Source organism: Salmo salar, chromosome 26 (assembly GCF_965601325.2).
Source record: "Salmo salar chromosome 26, fSalSal1, whole genome shotgun sequence".
In the NCBI taxonomy this organism is placed as follows: Eukaryota; Metazoa; Chordata; class Actinopteri; order Salmoniformes; family Salmonidae; genus Salmo; species Salmo salar.
In genome coordinates, this window is record NC_138316.1 from 27,338,159 (window position 1) to 27,358,577 (window position 20,419).

At 45.3% G+C, this 20,419-nt stretch overlaps 1 protein-coding gene across 1 annotated transcript; it reads left to right on the top strand.

Annotated features, from left to right (window-relative positions):
• Window positions 1-714: 714 nt before the first annotated feature.
• LOC106587551 (collagen and calcium-binding EGF domain-containing protein 1) lies at window positions 715-19,635 on the top strand. Its single transcript, XM_014176047.3, has 11 exons — window positions 715-1,078; window positions 2,263-2,343; window positions 13,143-13,195; window positions 13,545-13,676; window positions 13,878-14,015; window positions 14,259-14,392; window positions 14,601-14,721; window positions 14,858-14,997; window positions 15,172-15,207; window positions 15,441-15,476; window positions 15,685-19,635. The coding sequence occupies exons 1-11, from the start codon at window positions 963-965 to the stop codon at window positions 15,871-15,873; spliced, it is 1,176 nt and encodes a 391-aa protein (XP_014031522.1). The 5' UTR covers window positions 715-962; the 3' UTR covers window positions 15,874-19,635.
• The last annotated feature ends 784 nt before the right edge of the window (window positions 19,636-20,419 follow it).

Genomic DNA, 20,419 nt, shown 5'->3' on the forward strand with positions numbered 1-20,419 from the left:
CACCTTTAGGGACTGAGCAACTGAAGAGTTATCGTGTTAATTCAGCTTTGATTTAGAATTACAGAAATATTTTATAAATACAGGCTTGTATTTTTCCCGATTATGATTAAAAATATATTATGTTTTTAAGACTTTATTGGACTTCATATAACATCAGTATGCCAATAGTGCATATGACATGCAGATGAACATTAGTAAAAAGTCAAAACAATAATCTTCTGGACATTGATTAAAGAGTGGGCCTATATCAACAATTTATGGGGTGAATTTAAACGGGAAAGTTAATTTCAGCAAACAGTAAATGTGTTACGCTACAGCTTGTCCTTGGTGAAAGAGAGGGTGAGAGGAGAATAAGAAACAATCAGTCAAACGATTTCCTCTAAATTGGTTCTGCTCTTTACATAGAAAATTGACCTCTTCCCCCACATATGTAGTTCCTAAATCAAATTAAATGAATGCACTAATGTAGGGAGGAGAGGATGAGAGAAAGACGCATGTGGAATTAGAAAAATTATTCTGGATGAGAGATCGCTCCACATGAGGACGACAGAGGTATTTTCTACTGTGTCTTAAATGTTTCCGTTTCGTCAAAGTCAGTTTTTAAAAAACAGGAATACAGGAATGTAATTCCGCCGGGGATTCGTGAGAGGAATCGCGCTCATCACGGCGCATGTCTATAAACTCGTCACAGAATCGCTCGAGGGCTCTGATTCAGTGCGCAACAGTTGGGACAGGACTCTGACTCACTACAGTGCCGCGAGAACGTTTTGAGTATAGTAATTAATGTGCATGGTCTCACGTGTTTGACATCTGAGTATAATTATGATTTCTGTTAGCTTTAAATCAGTACATGTGCGACATTGATAAATTAAAACATATAGCTGTTTTGCAGTAGTGCACAGTCTTCGTTCTCGAGGCATCAAGAAAATATTAACAAGGCTGTCACGGACCTCGCCAGGGACATGGGTCAGCTTTGCGCTGCAACACTCTTACCATTTGGTGCCATCTGCGTTGTTTTTATTTGGGATTGTGGTGCAAGTTCTTTAATAAAAACAAGATTTGCAGTGCTCACTTCAGGGTAAGTTGGTAGTCCGCGCATTTGTGAGGGAATGCTGTAGATATCACTCTGTTATTTCCTATCAGACAATTAAATAAAATATAGGACACCTGATCAAAGCTTAAGAAAAGTGCATGTAAATTCAAATGAAGGATTGGTAGGGAATGAATAAAACTCTCCGGTAGCTTGCTATCCAGTTGGACATGGTGATGAGTGTGCTATTTAGACCGAAAAGTAACTGAATTTAATATTTATGTGTGATGTGTGGGATACAATAAAAACAATACTTTGATAGTGAAAAACGTCGACAATCAGTCAAAGAAAGACCACCACGTTGCTCTACTCATCAAGCCCACCTACCCAATGATCCGTGCGTCCGCAAGTAAAAGGTGGTTACGATGTGATTGGAATAGTGAATGAGATCACGCAAATACAGAGGAGTAGTTCTCGGAATCACGCAATGCCAACTGTAAATTCTGCCCATAACGTGACATAGGTTATTCATGTGCGCATAGAGAGGTCTGGACCAGGGAGAGGGAGTTCATAGCCTACATACAATAGTTTGAATGAAGTGGGCAACGTATAGACCAGAAGAACTTTGGACCATCTAATTTAGCTCAGAAATGATCATTGAATTCTGTGCTATTACCTCTTACTTCAGCATTCCAGTTGTAAACGATTTCATGATATTATTATTTTACTTTACTTTTCCAATAAAATGTCTTTGTGACAGACCACTGTATTTTCAAACAAGTTATTGTGTTTCTTAATCCTGGTCCTGGCGACCCAGAGGGGGTGCACATTTTAGCTTTGCATTAGCACTACACACCTGCTTTAAATCATCCAAAGCATGATGATAAATGCACCTCTTTGCAGGGTTATTTAACAAACGTTTCTCTTACAAAGAATGCAATCATATGCTGGCCACTGCATGGCACAATCAGTTTTCTTTATTACTTTCATTTTGAAATATTCTTACTGCTTCACATACAATAGTTGCTGCCATATAATTTTGATTATGTATTGTAGCATTATGTACTACAGTAGCCATAATGCTTGGGAACTGCTTTGAAGGGAATTTCCACTATGAAATAACTGGCAATTTAATTGAGTGACATTCTCTCTAATACCACTCCTATTACTATAGTAACAACATTGTTACCAATACACTTATCTCTCGTCTCCTTTCTCGTGGCTTTGTAAAGGGAGGAGTGTCCGGAAAACAAGGTAGTGACAGTGGAGTACCCCTGTATTACAGCAAGGGGCACGGATGGCACCTGTCTCAGGTAAGTGTCCTACACTCCAGGACAGGCTTTCCCAAACTCGGTCCTCTGGACCCCAAGGGATGCACATTTTGGTTTTTGGCTCAGCACGACACAGCTGATTCAAATAATCAACTAATCATCAACCTTTGATCATTTGAATCAGCTGTGTAGTGTTATGGCAAAAACCAAAACGTGCACCCCTTGGGGACCCGAGGACCACGTTTGGGGAACGCTGCTCTAGGAGCTCAGATGCAATCATTTAATAGCAACGTTTCGACAGCCAAGCTGTCTTATCAGGGTTTAATGACAAACACTGCGGGTCACTAATTGATATAGTTTCAAAGAACCCACACAGGTGTCTGTAATCATGGCCGGGTGTGGCATGATTTCATTGGTCGATTTTTCAAATATCAATAGAACATATAGAAAAGCATGAATGGATAACATATGATCATAGATACAATTAGGCTATATCATATAGGCCTACAAACACTTTATTTACAGTGGACAACAAAAACACAATCACAGGAATGGCTTCAGATCAAACTCTATGTTGAGACTGAAGGGAGCTAGGGCCTTTAAATGAAAGATCCAGATGGCCCCTCATTTTAACAATAAATTGTCAAGGTCACCCCCTCTCCTAGGGAGGGCAATGTGTTCGATGCCGATATAGTGAAGAGACTAAATAGGGTGGTTCATTCCAAAAAAATGGCCCATCTACCATACGGAATGTACACACACACACACACACACACACACACACACACACACACACACACACACACACACACACACACACACACACACACACACACACACACACACGAGAAACCCCCAGTCTGCAGATCTGGTTTAAGTCCGAAGCATATGATCTGTGTACTGTCAAGGTTATACCACAGCAATAGAATTTGTCTCATTTGATTCTTGGCTCCAGACGAGATGTGTGTGGTGGAGTTTTAGCTAGTTCTCTAGTTTTTCCTGCCATGCCACCCAGGGAAGCGTGGTAAGGACTGCCTCAGGCTGTAAAATAGCATTTTGATGATGGCCATGCATGAAAATGATTCTGTCTGGTCTGCCTAAACGTGCAAGCAGAGTGAGTAAACCATATAGCTCAGTGAGTCCTGGCAGTCTGCAGGCTTTCCCATGTCTCTGTGGTTGGGGTTAGCACAATTACACTGGGTTGTTGTGGTGTCAGGCAGCAAACCCACACAGCCACTAGAAACAAAGAGCCAATGAGATGCATTTTCTCTCTCTCTCTCTCTCTCTCTCTCTCTCTCTCTCTCTCTCTCTCTCTCTCTCTCTCTCTCCACAAATTGATTAAATAAATGTTTTTCCTCAATCTACATACAACACCCCATAATGACAAAGAGAAAACAGGTTTTATTGACACAAGTATTCAGACCCTTTGCTATGAGACTTGAAACTGAGCTCAGGTGCATCCTGTTTCCATTGATTATCCTTGAGATGTTTCTACAACTTGATTGGACTCCACCTGTGGTAAATTCAATTGATTGGACATGATTTGGAAAGGCACACGGCTGTCTATATAAGACCCCACAGTTGACAGTGCATGTCAGAGCAAAAAAACAAGCCATGAGGTCGAAGGAATTGTCCGTAGAGCTCCGAGACAGGATTGTGTCGAGGCACAGATCTGGGGAAGGGTGCCAAAACCTGGCAACATCCCTATGGTGAAGCATGTTGGTGGCAGCATCATGCTGTGGGAATGTTTTCAGCGGCAGGGACTGGGAGACTAATCAGGATCGTGGGAAAGATGAACGATTCAAAGTACAGAGAAATCCTTGAAGAAAACCTGCTCCAGAGTGCTCTGGACCTCAGACTGGGGTGTAGGTTCACCTTCCAACAGGACAATGTCCCTAAGCACACAGCCCAGACAACACTGGAGTGGCTTCGAGTCTCTGAATGTCCTTGAGTGGCCCAGCCAGAGCCCGGACTTTACCCAATCTAATATCTCTGGAGAGACCTGAAAATGGCTGTGCAGCAACGCTCCCCATCCAACCTGACAGAGCTTGAGAGTGTCTGCAGAGAAAAATGGGAGAACTCCCCAAATTCAGGTGTGCCAAGCTTGTAGCATCATACCCAAGAAGACTCGAGGCTGTAATCGCTGCCAAAGGTGCTTCAACAAAGTACTGAGTAAAGGGTCTGAATACTTATGTAAATGTGATATTTCCGCTTTGAATCTTTTATAAATGTACTAAATGTTTCTAAAAACCTGTTTTTGCTTTGTCATTATGGGGTATTCTGTGTAGATTGATGAGGGGGAAAAAACGATTTAATCTATTTTAGAATAAGGCGTAACGTAACAAAATGTGGAAAAAGTCAAGGGGTCTGAATACTTTTCCTAATGCACTGTATGTTGGGATTCGGGTATAGCAGGTTAAGGGTATGTTTTCACTTCCCTGCTAGTCCAAACTGTTGTTGTAATAATATATTTGGGGATGTGGTATCACACAGACACACACACACAGACACACACACACACAGACACACACACACACACACACACACACACACACACACACACACACACACACACACACACACACACACACACACACACACACATTCATCCACAGGTCAGAACATGTGGTCAGGTTAAGTTTTCATATACCAAATAAAAATCTAAAAGTCCAATGTGTTTCCATCACATTTTCAACTTCACCCATAGTTTTGTCACAAACTGTTGCATTAAATAGCAAATGTGCATACTCTGGTCTTGGCACATACGCTCTTGCCAACAGCTTGCAGATACAATGCCTCCTCACACACGCTGATGATGATGCCAGGGAGAGGGTCTCGGGTGTCATTGTCCCTCAGAGAGATGTGTAGAGTTTCAGCCATTAAACCCTGAGATAACTGAGCAGGGAGATGCAGAGTCTGGCTGGGACCTCCAGACCAGGGTGAACAACACTCAGGCTACTCACACTGGCTGCATTCCCCTCGTCTCCTCTCCTCTCCTCTTTCTCTGAGTGCAATGTGTGTGTCCTCCCTGGTGTTAAAGAGTACGTAGTGAGTGATAATGTGTGTGTCAGTTGAGTTTGCGTGTATGCATATGTCCTAGGCTCTGACAGCTGATAGTGCAGGAGATGCCTGGAGTGCATGCAGGCCCAGAGCGTATGTACTACGTAGCTACTACCTCCTGAGTGTTACGCTCCCTCTCATCTCTCTCTCTTTATTTGTTTCCTTGTGGATTTACTGCATTAGCCTTGGTTCTCACCTCTGTAGTGTTCTCTCTGAGGGCTCCATACTCAATCCCTCACCGCTCTGCTCCCCCCTACAGTCCCTACATGTCGACAGGCCATGGTGGGGCCGGCTGTAAACATGTCTGTGACACGCATGGCAAGGGGAACAGGAGGGGAGAAGGAGGAGAGTGAGGGAGGGGAAAAGGTTTTCCAAGGCTTGCCTGGAAAACCACATTAAGGTGTATAAAAAGGACCAGGAAGGGGAAATCACAGGAGGGAGGGAAGCTCTATAGGTCAGATCTCTGGCTTTTATGAACCTCTGTATTCTGCTGCAATTGGTGCCCCGTAGTCCAGTTGATGTGGTGGAACCGTACCTCTCTCTCTCTCTCTCTCTCTCTCTCTCTCTCTCTCTCTCTCTCTCTCTCTCTCTCTCAACATAGTTGTAGTACACGTGGCTGCCTGCTGTAAGGTCTGGAAACCATCCTATCCCACGGCCCCTGAGCTCACCGTGGAAGAATAAAGAGGGAGGCAGCACAGGAGCGAGGGATGAGAAAGGAGAGAGGGGGGCGGAGAGAATCAGAACATACTGAACCAAGCTCTCACAGGCCTGTCTCTCTTTTGTGCTCTGGTTTTATCATTAAAGCAGGTTAGAGGAAGCAGGCCTGCAATGTCCACAAATTGTGTGTGTGTGTGTGTGTGTGTGTGTGTGTGTGTGTGTGTGTGAGTGTGTGTGTGTGAGTGCGTGCGTGCGTGCGTGCGTGCGTGTGTGTGGCTGGGGTGCAGAGCTGAACTCTACTAAGTCCCCCTGTGATTCGCTGTCCAGGGCACTGAGAGGTCTCCCCTTACAAGCCATAAAACATGTGACTCTATAACACATACATCATACCTACCCTGGTAAGCCTTGTCTGTCAGTCAATCACTGACACTAAATTGATCAACAATCAAGTGAGAGTTTAGGTGCTAAAACGAGTCATGTCAGGGTCAGGAAACACATAGTGAAGAATGGGCAGAGAAGAAGGGATTTAGGTCCGGAGGCTCCGAAGCAGTAACGAGGACCAGGTGTGTGTGCGTGTGTGTGTGTGTGTGTGTGTGTGTGTGTGTGTGTGTGTGTGTGTGTGTGTGTGTGTGTGTGTGTGTGTGTGTGTGTGTGTGTGTGTGTGTGTGTGTGTGTGTGTGTGTGTGTGTGTGTGTGTATCCAGTCAGATCTGAACCCCACACTGTGCTCCACTAAGGTTCTGACAGGGTTACTATCTTCAGCCAAGGCCTCATCAGACTCACTACACCATAGCAACCGGCACGTTAGCCACGAAATGAGGAGTGAAATATCTCACCACTTCCACCCAATGGTACAAGCTTAGGTTATAAAAGGTTCACAGAGACATGTCTTCTCTTGCCAAGAGTACATCAGGACAGCTCATTCACCCTAAAACACATAGTGAAACTGGGATCTATCACACATTGTTTACATTACATCTAGGAACTCCATGTGGTGTCCTATTCTAACTAGTATACTTTTCATATTTGGCATTTCTTCCTCAGTTTGTTTTGAATGGCAATCAAGCTGTGGGAAAATGAAACTGTTTAATTTGTCTCACACTTGTAGTTGACATAAGTGTCTCTCTTTGCAATGCAATACTCTTCTGAGTACTGCCGTAATACTGTTTCATTACAGGGAAATATTATCCATTTCTCTGTTTCTCACAAAACGCTTTTTTTACAAGGCCTGAGGTTCACTTCCTGTCTTTAATGGTAAAGTCTAATAATTTGTGTAGATCGGTATTATTGTTGGACCACAGTAAATATCAAGTAATCATTGTACATCTTTTTCTAATTAACATTCACCTGAACAGCGCTCTGTACAAACACAATGCCTGTTATTCATTACTGTTCCACTAGGTGATTAAAGTCTGTAATGGCATCGTCAGCATGTTGTTTGAAGTACAGCACAGAGAAGCAGCTGTGTACTGTATAGACAGTAAATGTTTTTATATCACAGAATTGGAAAGGGGGGGGGGGGGTGAAGGAATGAAAAGTGAGAGATGAAATTAAGGAACTTTGCAGTGGTAAAGATGAGGAGTCACAGTCGGACACAACAAACATAATCTCTCCATGCAGTGGGGCCATTTCAACCCTCCCACCTCCAGGCCGTCTCCCTCGGACTCCTGGAAGGTTCTGGAAGACTTTAATGTCTTATCAGTCCATTAACTTAAGCCCTGGTTAAGTTCTTTGGGGTGATCTCAGTGTAGAATCCTTAGAAAAGACCAGTCTGTAGCCTGGTTTCCTTCCCTGGCAGTAGAGCACTCACAGACATGTCGTTAAGACAGATCCATCATTGTGTTACTTTTTATTATTACTTTTTATTTTAGTCTACTTGGTAAATATTTTCTTCTTCTTGAACTGCACTGTTGGTTAAGGGCTTCTAAGTAAGCATTTCATGGTAAAGTCTGTTATATCTTGTTGTATCTTGTTGTATTCACTTGTTGTATTCGGCGCATGTGACAAATAAAGTTTGATTTGATCATTAGTTTGACTTTAGACTCCTTTCTCAGTTACTGGCTGCTCTCACTACATTACCTGTAATCTGGACCTCATCTCTCTCTTAGGCCCTTTATTGTCTTCGCAGGGTCCATTCTTTCTCTTGCTGTCACTCTCCCTCTATCTCCCTTTACCCCTGTCTCTTCCTTTCCCTCCCTTTCCCTCTCTCTCTCTTCCTCCACACCCTCTCCCTCCCCCCTCTTTCCTTCCCATCCCTCCCTCCCTCCTTCCCATCCCTCCCTCCCTCCCATTCTTCCTCTCTCTCTGTCGTCAGATAAGGCTCCAGGCCAGGTCACATGTCTGTCTGTCTGTCTGTCTTTGTTGAGAGGTTGTGAGAGGCTCAGAAGGGTCAGAGATGGCACATTCCTGGGGTGACACACAGCCCTGGCTTGACCCCAGGGTCACAGAGGCCAGCGGCCCTTCATATTGCCTGGGGGGAACCAAGGGTAGGCACTGGCACTGGGAATAGACCTGGGAGCTTTAGGGCCTATAATGAGAGGCGTCATAAAAGAGAAGGAGAGAGGGAGAGTGACAGAGAGGGATAGGGGGCGAGAGAGGGGAGGATTTGTGTCACTCTCTGGCCCAACATTAACTGGCTATGGCTTCATGAGGGGTGTTTTACCCTTTTCACACTACCGTGCAGACACGAACTGTGCTGGGCTGGCTCTGATATATTATTTTCACATTGTCCTTCCTAGCACGGTTCCAGCCATTATGGTTGATGTGTCACCAGGTCAGCCGTGGGAATAGGGATAGGCTGTTTTAGAACAGGCATTGGTGATGGAGTGAGGACCTGTGAAGACAGAAGCGGTAGGCAGTGGGTTAGAGGTGACGGAGGAGTGTTGGTGCTGTTTGGGAACTGTAACGTGGCTGTGCGTGTGGAAGTGGTGCAGACCTCCTGTGCTCTCAGTGAAAGCGTCCACTGTCTGACTAACAGCCTTCCCCACTCTGATGTGTCCCCAGAGAGACCGCAGGCTGGAAGTGTGCTGACAGAATAAATAAACAGAGAGGACGTGCTCAAATCTCAGCACACTAACACCTTCACGTGTATACTCAGACGGCACAAGAACAAGACACTTATACACTAACTGTCATATGCGTCGTAAGGGACAGACCAAGGCGCAGAGGGTATAGTGCTCATCTTCTTTCTTTTTATTAAGAGAGAACACTCAAACAAAATAAACAAACGACCAAACAGTTCCGTAAGGCACACGGCTATACAGAAAACAACCACCCACAAACCCAAAGGAAAAAAGAGCTGCCTAAGTATGGCCTCCAATCAGTGACAATGAAAGACACCTGCCTCTGATTGGAAACCATACACTGCCACACATAGAAAACGAACATAGAAAATGAAAACTAGAACAAATCCCCTCTAAATAAACCAACCCCAAAACACACAAAAACAACACCCCCTGCCACGCCCTGACCATACTACAATGACAAATGACCCCTTTACTGGTCAGGGCGTGACACTAACACCCGTACATAACCACACACACCTTTATATAATAGCCTAACACCCTGCTGTATGAGGAAACACAGAGAAAACAACAGACCCTCTTAAAACTAACACCCTAATCGATTATACACACAGGACTGATGCTTTTACTTAAACACAAAGACGGCGACAGACTGTCATCCATACACAGAGAGGCAGACTTATAAACAGGATAACATTTATTAAAAAACTTCAAAGCACACAGCACACACACACAAAGACATCAATATGACAGATATGTAAGAACAGAAACACACACAGACACTGTCTCTCCTGTCCTGAAGTGTCGAGGGGTCCGTGACCACCAAGGTCCACATCCTGTGTTTCTGACTCACCGAGCACCACAAGAAGGACCATTGAGCACAACTGACACAAAAGCTACATCTCTCTTTCTCTCCTTCTCTCTCTCCCTCCATCCTCCTCCTCTCCTCGACTTGTCAACATCTCCCTGTCTCATTTCCTCCTCGCTACGTTTCCTCCTCCATCGCCATAACAACCCCCTTACGTCATCTCCCCTCTCTCTCTGACGAGTCTGGGAGTTGATAGAGTAAATATGATACATAACGTTGCGTCACAAGACACCTAATGATACTGTTGTCCCTCTTCGCTATCTCCCCCATATCTAGAAACAGAAACACTATCTGAGGTCCAGGGAGCAATCCTGTACTGAGTGAGTGGAACTGTTAATACATTGTGACTTCAGTCTGGTTTATGGAAAGCATCATTCCAGATTGGTCTCTGCTCTGCTGTCTCTGTGTAACCTCAGTGCTGTCTGTCCAGGCTCCAGACAGTTGGGGGGGGGTCTATAATGAATATCCAGTCTTTGTAGTGCTTTTTTGGGGTAGTCTATAATGAATATCCAGTCTTTGTAGCGCATTCCTGCCGCGAACGCACAAATAAATCACGCCAGCCTGGATGGAAAACAATAACATTGAGCTCTCCTCCCTGGAGGGAGACCCTTGCTAAAGTACACAATCTGGAGTGTAAAGTGATCCTGCTCTGGCCTGTACTCTGGATCCTGTCTTGCTATTCCTCCAGCGTCTCTGTGCTGTTTTTGGCAGCAGCAGTGTAGTGTAGAGCCTGTGTGGGCCCTCGGTACGTCCCTCTCTCTGCAGGTAGTCACTGGGTCACCACCAGCACCAAGGAGGACCAGGGGGAGCACAGGGACAGGGATGTCCAGGAATGGTGCTCCTAAGACGGACTCGTAGCTGGGTGACTTGCATGGTCAGACAGACCTGGTGAGTCTGTAGACACTATGTTAGAGTGTGGAGCATCAAGAGAAGCAGTGTCTAAGAGCAGGAATACCCTCAGGGTGACACAGGGACTCCACTCATCTTCTGAAGGAACTTAATCAGACAACATGCTTGCAAAGGGAATGTTGATGCAGAATGTAGAAACACAGAAGAATCGAATGGGCAAAAATACCATAGAATCCGACCATCAGTGTTGATAATCTAGGTGTAGAGAAAGATACTCTCTTAGAAAGAAGTGTTCCAAAAGGGTTCTTCGGCAGTCCCCATAGGATAACCCTTTTTGGTTCCAGGTAGAGCACTATTTGGTTCCTTCCTACAGAGGGTTCTACCTGGAACCAAAAAGTGCTCTACCTGGAACCAAAAAGGGTTCTTCGAAGGATTATCCTATGGGGACAGCAGAAAACTCTTTAAGGTTCTAGATAGCACCTTTTTTTTTAAGAGTGTACTCTCCTAACCTTGTTAGTCACCTGATATTGATGTTTGTCTGTATTGTGAAGAGTGCAGAGAACTGAAGGAAGAGCCTGGTCTGGGAGCTCTCCTCCTCAAGGCTGTGTTTAACAGTCCTGTCAGTGTCACACATCACTCTCACTAATAACCCCTGCCCTTGTTTCCTGACATTAACAACATGCACCCAATTACTGACTGCTCTGGGCCCCAGACACACACACACAGACACACACACACACACGCACACACACGCACACACACGCACGCGGGGGAGCATGAGAAGAGGTTATCTCACTGTGGAGGACAGTGATGTGGCTTTAGCGATTTGGTCTTTTCCCTTTAAGATCCGAGAACAGTGTTAATCAACAGACACCCCTACATACCCAAACATCAACAGACAGGTCATAACACTGTGTAACTAATAACCTGAGCAGTTTATACAGACCACTGAAGAGCATGTATCATCAGAGACACCTCTAGCATTTCATTTGACATTTTAGTCATTTAACAGACGCTCTTATCCAGAGCGACTTACAGTTAGTACATTCATCTTAAGATGGCTATGTGGGACAACCACATATCTCAGTCATAGTAAGTACATTTTTCCTCAATAAAGTCAGAGCTAGAAAAGGGGGGAGGGGAAGTCAAGTTAGCTCACAAAAGGCTTTCTTTCTTTTTTTTGCAGGTCCCAGATCAGATCAGGGGCAGTATGAAGTCAGGTCTCTGTGTGACTGACAGGTTGTCTGTTGATGTTTGGAGTAGAGCAGTGGAGCAGTGGACACTGAGAGCAGAGGTTGTGTGTTGATGTTATGAGTGGACACTCAGAGAGACCAGAGGCTGCCAGCCATAGCCTCCCCTTGCTGGCTGTACATCTTCAGCCCAGACAGACAGACAGACAGGGCCCACATCTGCTGTCCATTAGCCCAGCCTGGCCCTCTCCTCTGCTGGCACACTGACTGGAGGGACAGGAGGTGGCAGGCCTGGAGAGAGATGTCCTTCAGGCCCCTGGCCAGAGCCCCCTAGCGGCCCCCCAGTACTGTCCCATCCCATCCCCAGCTCTCTCCATCACAACACAACACAGCTATGAGCTACAGATTAAAGCTCCAGTCTGTCATGTGGCTTTAATCAGGCCCTGGCCAGGCCCATAGTTTTGTAAGTTATTTATCATTCAGAAGAGGGAGTGGGGGAGGGTCTTAGAGGAGTGATTTAGGGTTATGTTGCATGGAGGTTGGAGAAGAATAAAAGCAAGTTGTCGTCTTGAGGGACCTTCAGTGAGGTACCATGCTAAATTCCCTCCATCAAGGGCGTGCAGTTTTCGGGGCAGGAGTTGTGTGTTCCCCCCTCCTCGTCTAGGGTCTGTGTTATTTGGGTTCTGTGATTCTTGGAGTGTTCCAATATCCCTTTCCATCGTTTCCTATTCCGCAGTTCCATCCCTAATGCCTGTAACATGTGGTGTTTTGGTTTGCTGTGTGTGAGGATGATGCTCTTTGTTCAGCTGTCTCTTGACCATCTAGGCTAGTGCTGCTGGGGATGGAGGTAAGGGATCTGGTGCTAATGAGGAGCTTTGGTCCTTAAGACAATTGACAGGCTGGGTGTTACCAGAGAGGAAGAGGCGAAACGAGAGGGTTTACTCCTGTCAAAATCTGTCCACAATTAGCAGACTGATAAGCAGAGAGAAAAGCAGACTGCCTGCCTTCCCGCCTTTGGGACAACGACTCCCATTGTTAGGGTGGAGACAAGACCATCTCGTCATTGTATACAGTATCTCTGGTGTTTCACATTTAGTGGCTGTGTAGATCCGTTCAGTATGTGAAGGGAAGGATACAGCAGCTGGGAAATGAATTATTGGCTCATGCTACTGTCTGTCTGTGTGTTTATCCACAGGAGGAAATGCTGTGAGGGCTTCAGGTTCGTGATGGGCCAGTGCATACCTGAAAGTAGGTTAAAAAAATACAGCAGTTCTACTCACCCCAAGTCAGATACTTTACTCAGTGCCTGTAATTACACCTGGGCACCTGTACACAGACAGAATGCACATTACAACGCCAAATTAACCCATTACTGAACTGCAAATTGTTTCAAAAGTGAAATAGCATGTCATTCCATAAATTGGCAATACTGTACAATGATACACCATGACCAATAGAGGGCAACATTACACAGAAATACCCTTGAGGAATATTATTGACCATCCAGGGTTATTATTGAGCTGTTAGCTTTGCATGTAAGATCCTATCTGTGCATGTCCCTATTGAGGAACAAATCCCTCTCCTCTCTCTGCTCCAGATGTGGATGTGTGTTCTGGCTCCCCCTGTGAACAGCAGTGCACCGACAACTTTGGACGGGTTGTCTGCACCTGTTACCCCGGATACCGCTTTGATCGAGAGAGGCATCGAAACCACCAGACCTACTGTTTAGGTAAGTCCACTACCTGTTTATCTGCCAATCAGCTTTTTATCAGCCTGTTTATCAGCCAATCAGTCTTCTTTTGTATAAATCTTAATTTAACATCCTGCATCAGAGCAACCGCTCTCTCTCCCTCTCTCTGATTAGAGCAGCCTAAATGCAGCCTTAATCAGGTGTGAAGTAACAGCTGGTGTTGTGTCTCCCACACCACAGACATCGATGAGTGTGTGGAGTCCGACGGCAGTGTCTGTGATCACGACTGCGAGAACACCGTGGGCAGTTTCCTGTGTCGCTGTCGCAGGGGTTACATCCTGGCACCGGACAAGCAGTCCTGTATACCCAGTCACAACCGTGGGTGTTGAGTTTACTACTATTCTTTACTCCTACTGTCTACATGAGGCTGGCTACTACAGCTACACTACCTCTGGGTTTAGCTCACTAGTACCTTCCTGTGTGTCTTCAGCCTGAGGGTACAGTACTGTATATGTGTTTGAGAGGGTGAACATAGACTTTGTTTTTGTGTTACTTATTCTGTAGTGTTACTTACTCTGTGACAAGCCTGTCTCGCTGAGAGTCTCTTTGCCTTTCTGTCAGTGAGCTCGTCAGGGAAGTCTGACACCCTGATGAGTGCTGGCTCCTGCTCCCTCACCTGTCAGGACTTTGTCAACATGAGGAACAGCCTGCTGCAGCTCAAACTGAGGCTGGGCAGCACTCAGTCACCTAACCAGGTACATCTATATCACAACACTAACTACTGCACATCCTACTTACACTGGTGTTCCATACAAACACAGAGATACACTAACCAGAGATACACTAACCGTAAACTAGCCTCGCCAGACTTGATGTCTCACAATGGAAGTCTGGCCAAATTGAGACTACAGTGAGACAGGTTGTTGTACTATACTACCTGTGTGTGTACCTGTGTGTGTGTAGGTGTTGTCTCCTGGCCTGGCTAACAGCAGTGATAAGCCGTCTGCTGGGAGGTTGGGGAAAGGTCCTGACACCCCCGCCCTCCCTGGTCCTCCAGGCTCTCCAGGATCCCGTGGGGTCCCAGGTAAGAGTTGTCTGCTCTTTCTCTGAATCTTTCTAACTCAATCTTTCTCTCTCTGTTTACTGCCTATGTCAGCTGTTGTCTGACATTCAGGTTATCTCCTTGGTTCCTCTTACATCCCTTTATTCTTGGATCCCAGGCCAATCAGGAGTGCCGGGGGAGAAGGGAGAGCCTGGAGAGAGAGGCCGGACCGGCCCCCAGGGGCCACGGGGAGACATGGGCCCTATGGGCCCCGAGCCTGACCTGGAGCACATCAAGAGGGGTCGCAGAGGAGCTGTGGTAATCTTATTATTGCTTCCCCGATAACATGCTGTTGGGCCTATTAGTCCAAGCAGACCTCAACACATCCATAGCTGCAGAGATACATCATTACAATAAATGTTGCATGAGAGGAGCTGTAGCTCCCGCTAAAAACATTTAAAACCATATTTCTGTCTCTCCTTTTTCCAACAGGGACCTCCTGGCGCACCAGGCAGAGATGGACTGAAGGTCAGTATAACAGTCTATCCATGTGTCTATGGGTGTTTAGTACATGCTTGTGTGTGTACTGTATGTGTTTAAACTATCCTGTAAACTTTTCAAAGCTGTTAACTGGAACACTAACAGCAACACTTTTCACCCCACTCTGAGAGCTCTGAGCTGCCGATGTGGACTCTTATAGAAGTCTGTGAGAACGTTGGAAGTATGTAACTGGACGTTTCTGGATGTTTTTTTCTCTTTAGGGTGACAGGGGAACTCCTGGTCCCAGAGGTCTACCAGTGAGTCTGCTTTCTATATTTGCCAGCTAGGCTTTGAAGTATTTTTAAATGCATTATCATCATTGTCATCTTGTTCATCTATTCTATGTAGTATCAGATTCCAAGCATACAATAAATCCACCCTAAAGCATGCAACATGCCTTACAGGTTGAAATCTAATTTACTGATGTGTGAACAGAGATATTAAAGCCTCCGTATCTTTCCCCAGGGACCTCCCGGCTCCTTTGACTTCCTCCTGGTCATGATGGCCGACATTCGCATTGACATCATCGAGCTTCAGGAGCAAGTGTTTGGGAAGAGGCAGGGCCTCTCCTTAGACAACCCGCCCCACTCCAGCGGAGAGACAGGGTTCGGAGAGTGGGGCTCCGGACAAGGAGAGTTTATGCTCAATACCTGACCTCCATAGACTTGCCCACGGTAACTGTCACTCAAAACGATAAGCCAAAGGGAACTAATTAATCAACTGGCTCTTGTAAAGCAGAGACATTGAACTGACTGAACTGACTCCTTTCCTCCAGTGAAAACTTGTCTCTAAAACCCAAATAGGACTGTATGAGGTGAGGAGACCTCTGATCAGCTCTCTCTCCTGTCAGAGACATAGACTATAAACAAACAGAGAGAGAGAGAGAGAGAGAGAGAGAGAGAGAGAGAGAGAGAATGGCAAAAATGGAACCACTGACCCTCCAAACCAAACCACTGCAAGCTTTGCCTTGCCGCCTTGATGTTTCCTTCGTGCCTGGTCTGGTCTGACTGAGGAGAGGGGGTATGCCTTTGCTGCGAGGCACAGGGTGGTGATGGTTGTAGCCCTGTGTGACTGTGTCTTTGTGCGCTCTGAGCTGAACAGCTTCAAACACAGCAGGGGCTTTATCGTCTGCATCTCTTCCTGTTCCTGTCAAATCTGTACAGTTCGAGGAGAGGAGACGCTGGTCGGTCGCTGCCTGACATTACTTACCTGCCCTGCAGGTAACCAGACCAGACCAGACTCAGGCCCCAGACTGCACCTGTCCATACAACAACCCAACTCAACAGCTTATATACTGCTGCCACTACACTACAGACTATCTGAAGCATCTTTAGAGATACAGTACATATACTACATTAGCAAAAGTATGTGGATACCTGCTCATCCAACATCTCATTCCAAAATCATGGGCATTAATATGGGGTTAGTCCCCCTTTGCTGTTTTAACAGCCTCCATTTTCTGGAAAGGCTTTCCACTACATGTTGGAACATTGCTGCGGGAACTTGCATCCATTCAGCCATAAGAGCATTAGTGAGGTCGTGCGATTAGGCCTGGCTCGCATTCGGCGTTCCAATTCATCCCAAAGGTGTTAAATGGGGTTGAGGTCAGGGCTCTGTGCAGGACGGTCATGTTCTTCCACACCGATCTCGACAAACCATTTCTGTATGGACCTCGCTTTGTGCACAGGGGCATTGTCATGCTGAAACAGGAAAGGGCCTTTCCTAAACTGTTGCCACAAAGTTGGAAGCACAGCATCGTCTAGAATGTCATTGTATGCTGTAGCCCGAACCATGAAAAACAGCCCCAGACCATTATTCCTCCTCCATCAAACTTTACAGTTGGCACTATGCATTTGGGCAGGTGGCGTTCTCCTGGCATCCGCCAAACCCAGATTCGTCCTTCAGACTGCCTGATGGTGAAGCGGGATTCATTACTCCAGAGAACGCGTTTCCACTGGAAGTTTGGAACTTAGTAGTGAGTGTTGCAACCGAAGACAGACGGTTTCTACGCGCTAGGTGCTTCAGCACTCTGCGGTGTGAGCTTGTGTGGCCTACCACTTCGCGGTGGAGCCGTTGTTGCTCCTAGACGTTTCCACTTCACAATAACAGCACTTACATTTGACTGGGGAAGTTCTAGCAGGGCAGAAATTTTATGAACTGACTTGTTGGAAAGGTGGCACTCTATGACGGTGCCACGTTGAAAGTCACTGAGCTCTTCAGTAAGGCCATTCTACTGCCAATGTTTGTCGATGGAGATTGCACCTGTCAGCAACGGGTATGGCTGAAATAGCAGAATCCACTAATTTGAAGGGGTGTCCACATACTTTTGTATATTTAGTGTAAATAAAAAAGGAACCATTTGAAAGTTTCAGAAAGTTCTTTGGATATGAGTGTTGGTAAACATACTATTTTTTGTTGTCGTTAGTGTTGAACTTCCCTACTCAAGATAGGTACATATATGGTGTGGAGTGGGCTCTCTTAATGCTAGCTATTGATCAACACCTTTAGATCACCTTCTAAAGCATCATGTGTGCCTCTGCTTGTGTGTAAGTATGTACAGTTGAAGTCAGAAGTTTACATACACTTAGGTTGGAGTCATTAAAACTAGTTTTTCAACCTCTCCACAAATTTCTTGTTAACAAACTATAGTTTTGGCAAGTTGGTTAGGACATCTACTTTGTGCATGACACAAATAATTTTTCCAAGAATTGTTTACAGACAGATTATTTCACTTATAATTCACTGTATCACAATTCCAGTGGGTCAGACGTTTACATACACTAAATTGACTGTGCCTTTAAACAGCTTGGAAAATTCCAGAAAATGATGTCATGGCATTAGAAGCTTCTGATAGGCTAATTGACATCATTTGAGTCAATTGGAGGTGTACCTGTGGATGTATTTCAAGGCCTACCTTCAAACTCAGTGCCTCTTTGCTTGAGATCATGGGAAAATCAAAAGAAATCAGCCAAGACCTCAGAAAAAAAATGGTAAACCTCCACAAGTCTGGTTCATCCTTGAGAGCAATTTCCACACGCCTGATGGTACCACGTTCATCTGTACAAACAATAGTACGCAAGTATAGACACCATGGGACCACGCAGCCGTCATACCGCTCAGGAAGGAGACGCGTTCTGTCTCCTAGAGATGAGCGCACTTTGGTGCGAAAAGTGCAAATCAATCCCAGAACAACAGCAAAGGACGTTGTGAAGATGCTAGAGGAAACCAGTACAAAAGCATCTATATCCACAGTAAAACAAGTCCTATATCAACATAACCTGAAAGGCCGCTCAGCAAGGAGCTCAGCCTGCTCGAAAACCTCCATAAAAACGCTACGGTTACGGTTTGACTACGGTTTGCAACTGCACATGGGGACAAAGATCGTACTTTTTGGAGAAATGTCCTCTGGTCTGATGAAACAAAAATAGAACTGTTTGGCCATAATGACCATCGTTATGTTTGGAGGAAAAAGGGGAGGCTTGCAAGCCGAAGATCACCATCCCAACCGTGACGCACAGGGGTGGCAGCATCATGTTGTGGCGGTGCTTTGCTGCAGGGGGGACTGGTGCACTTCACAAAATAGATGGCTTCATAAGGAAGGAAAATTATGTGGATATATTGAAGCAACATCTCAAGACATCAGTCAGGAAGTTAAAGCTTGGTCGCAAATGGGTCTTCCAAATGGACAATGACCCCAAGCATACTTCCAAAGTTGTGGCAAAATGGCTTAAGGACAACAAAGTCAAGGTATTGGAGTGGCCATCACAAAGCCCTGACCTCAATCCTATAGAAAATGTGTGGGCAAAACTGAAAAAGCGTGTGCGAGCAAGGAGGCCTACAAACCTTACTCAGTTACACCAGCTCTGTCAGGAGGAATGGGCCAAAATTCACCCAACTTATCGTGGGAGCTTGTGGAAGGCTACCCGAAACGTTTTACCCAAGTTAAACAATTTATAGGCAATGCTACCAAATAAAAATTGAGGGTATGTAAAACAAAATCTGACCCACTGGGAATGTGATGAAAGAAATAAAAGCTGAAATAAATCATTCTCTCAACTATTATTCTGACATTTCACATTCTTAAAATAAAGTGGTGATCCTAACTGACCTAAGACAGGACATTTTTACTAGGATTAAATGTCAAGAATTGTGAGAAACTGAGTTTAAATATATTTGGCTGAGGTGAATGTAAACTTCCGACTTCAACTGTATATAGTACATACCAGCACTTTCCCTAATGAAGTCAAGATTTTAGAGCACTGCAGGGCTTGTAAACATTGCTAATCACAAATGATATGCACCATTAAATTACAAATACCAAGAGTGTGGACTGTAGACAATCAAAAGTAGCAAAAAATGTATTAAAAATGTTATGAATTAAAGGGAAAAGGCCAGCTGCTTGGCCCTGGTTGAGGATGCAGGTTTCTATTCCTCAGGGTCTACACACTACAGCCAGTTATAATCACTCATGGGAACAACTCCAGACTATTTGTTTGTCTGTCTGCTTTCCTGCCTTTCAGTCAGTCTATTAGCACTTGTTGTCTCTGCAGGTATTCTCTCTCCAGAGGTACTGTGTCATCTCCAGCAGAGGGAGCTAAGTCACAGATGGGGTTCAGCATCACCTAACAAGCTGTATGTTACTAACACCACTATACGACACAGAGTAAATCATTTGTACATAATACGTAACACATGATGTGTCTCTGGCTTGGCAGGTAAAGATGGTGAACCATAGTGAGGTTCAGTGTAATTATGAGTGGTGTAAGTGTAACCGATGTGAAATGGCTAGGTAGTTAGCGGTGGTGCTCGCTAATAACGTTTCAATCGGTGACGTCACTCGCTCTGAGACCTGAAGTGGTTCTTCCCCTTGCGTTGCAAGGGCCGTGGCTTTTGTGGCGCGATGGGTAACGATGCTTCGTGGGTGTCAGTTGTTGATGTGTGCAAGGGTCCCTGGTTCGAGCCCAGGTTGGGGCGAAGAGAGGGACGGAACCTACACTGTTACATAAGTACCGGAGGTCAGGGTTCAAATGCTTTGGCAAAGACAGCTGGATGGGTAATTACAGACCCCCTGTGTCATCAAGTCTCAACTCGTTCCCTAACTTAGCCTGTGATGAGAGTCCACATGGATGAGTTAAAAGTATGTTCTGTTCAGCATGGGAAAATCCCCTGCATATCATGTTTGTTCTGTGGTGAAGAACAC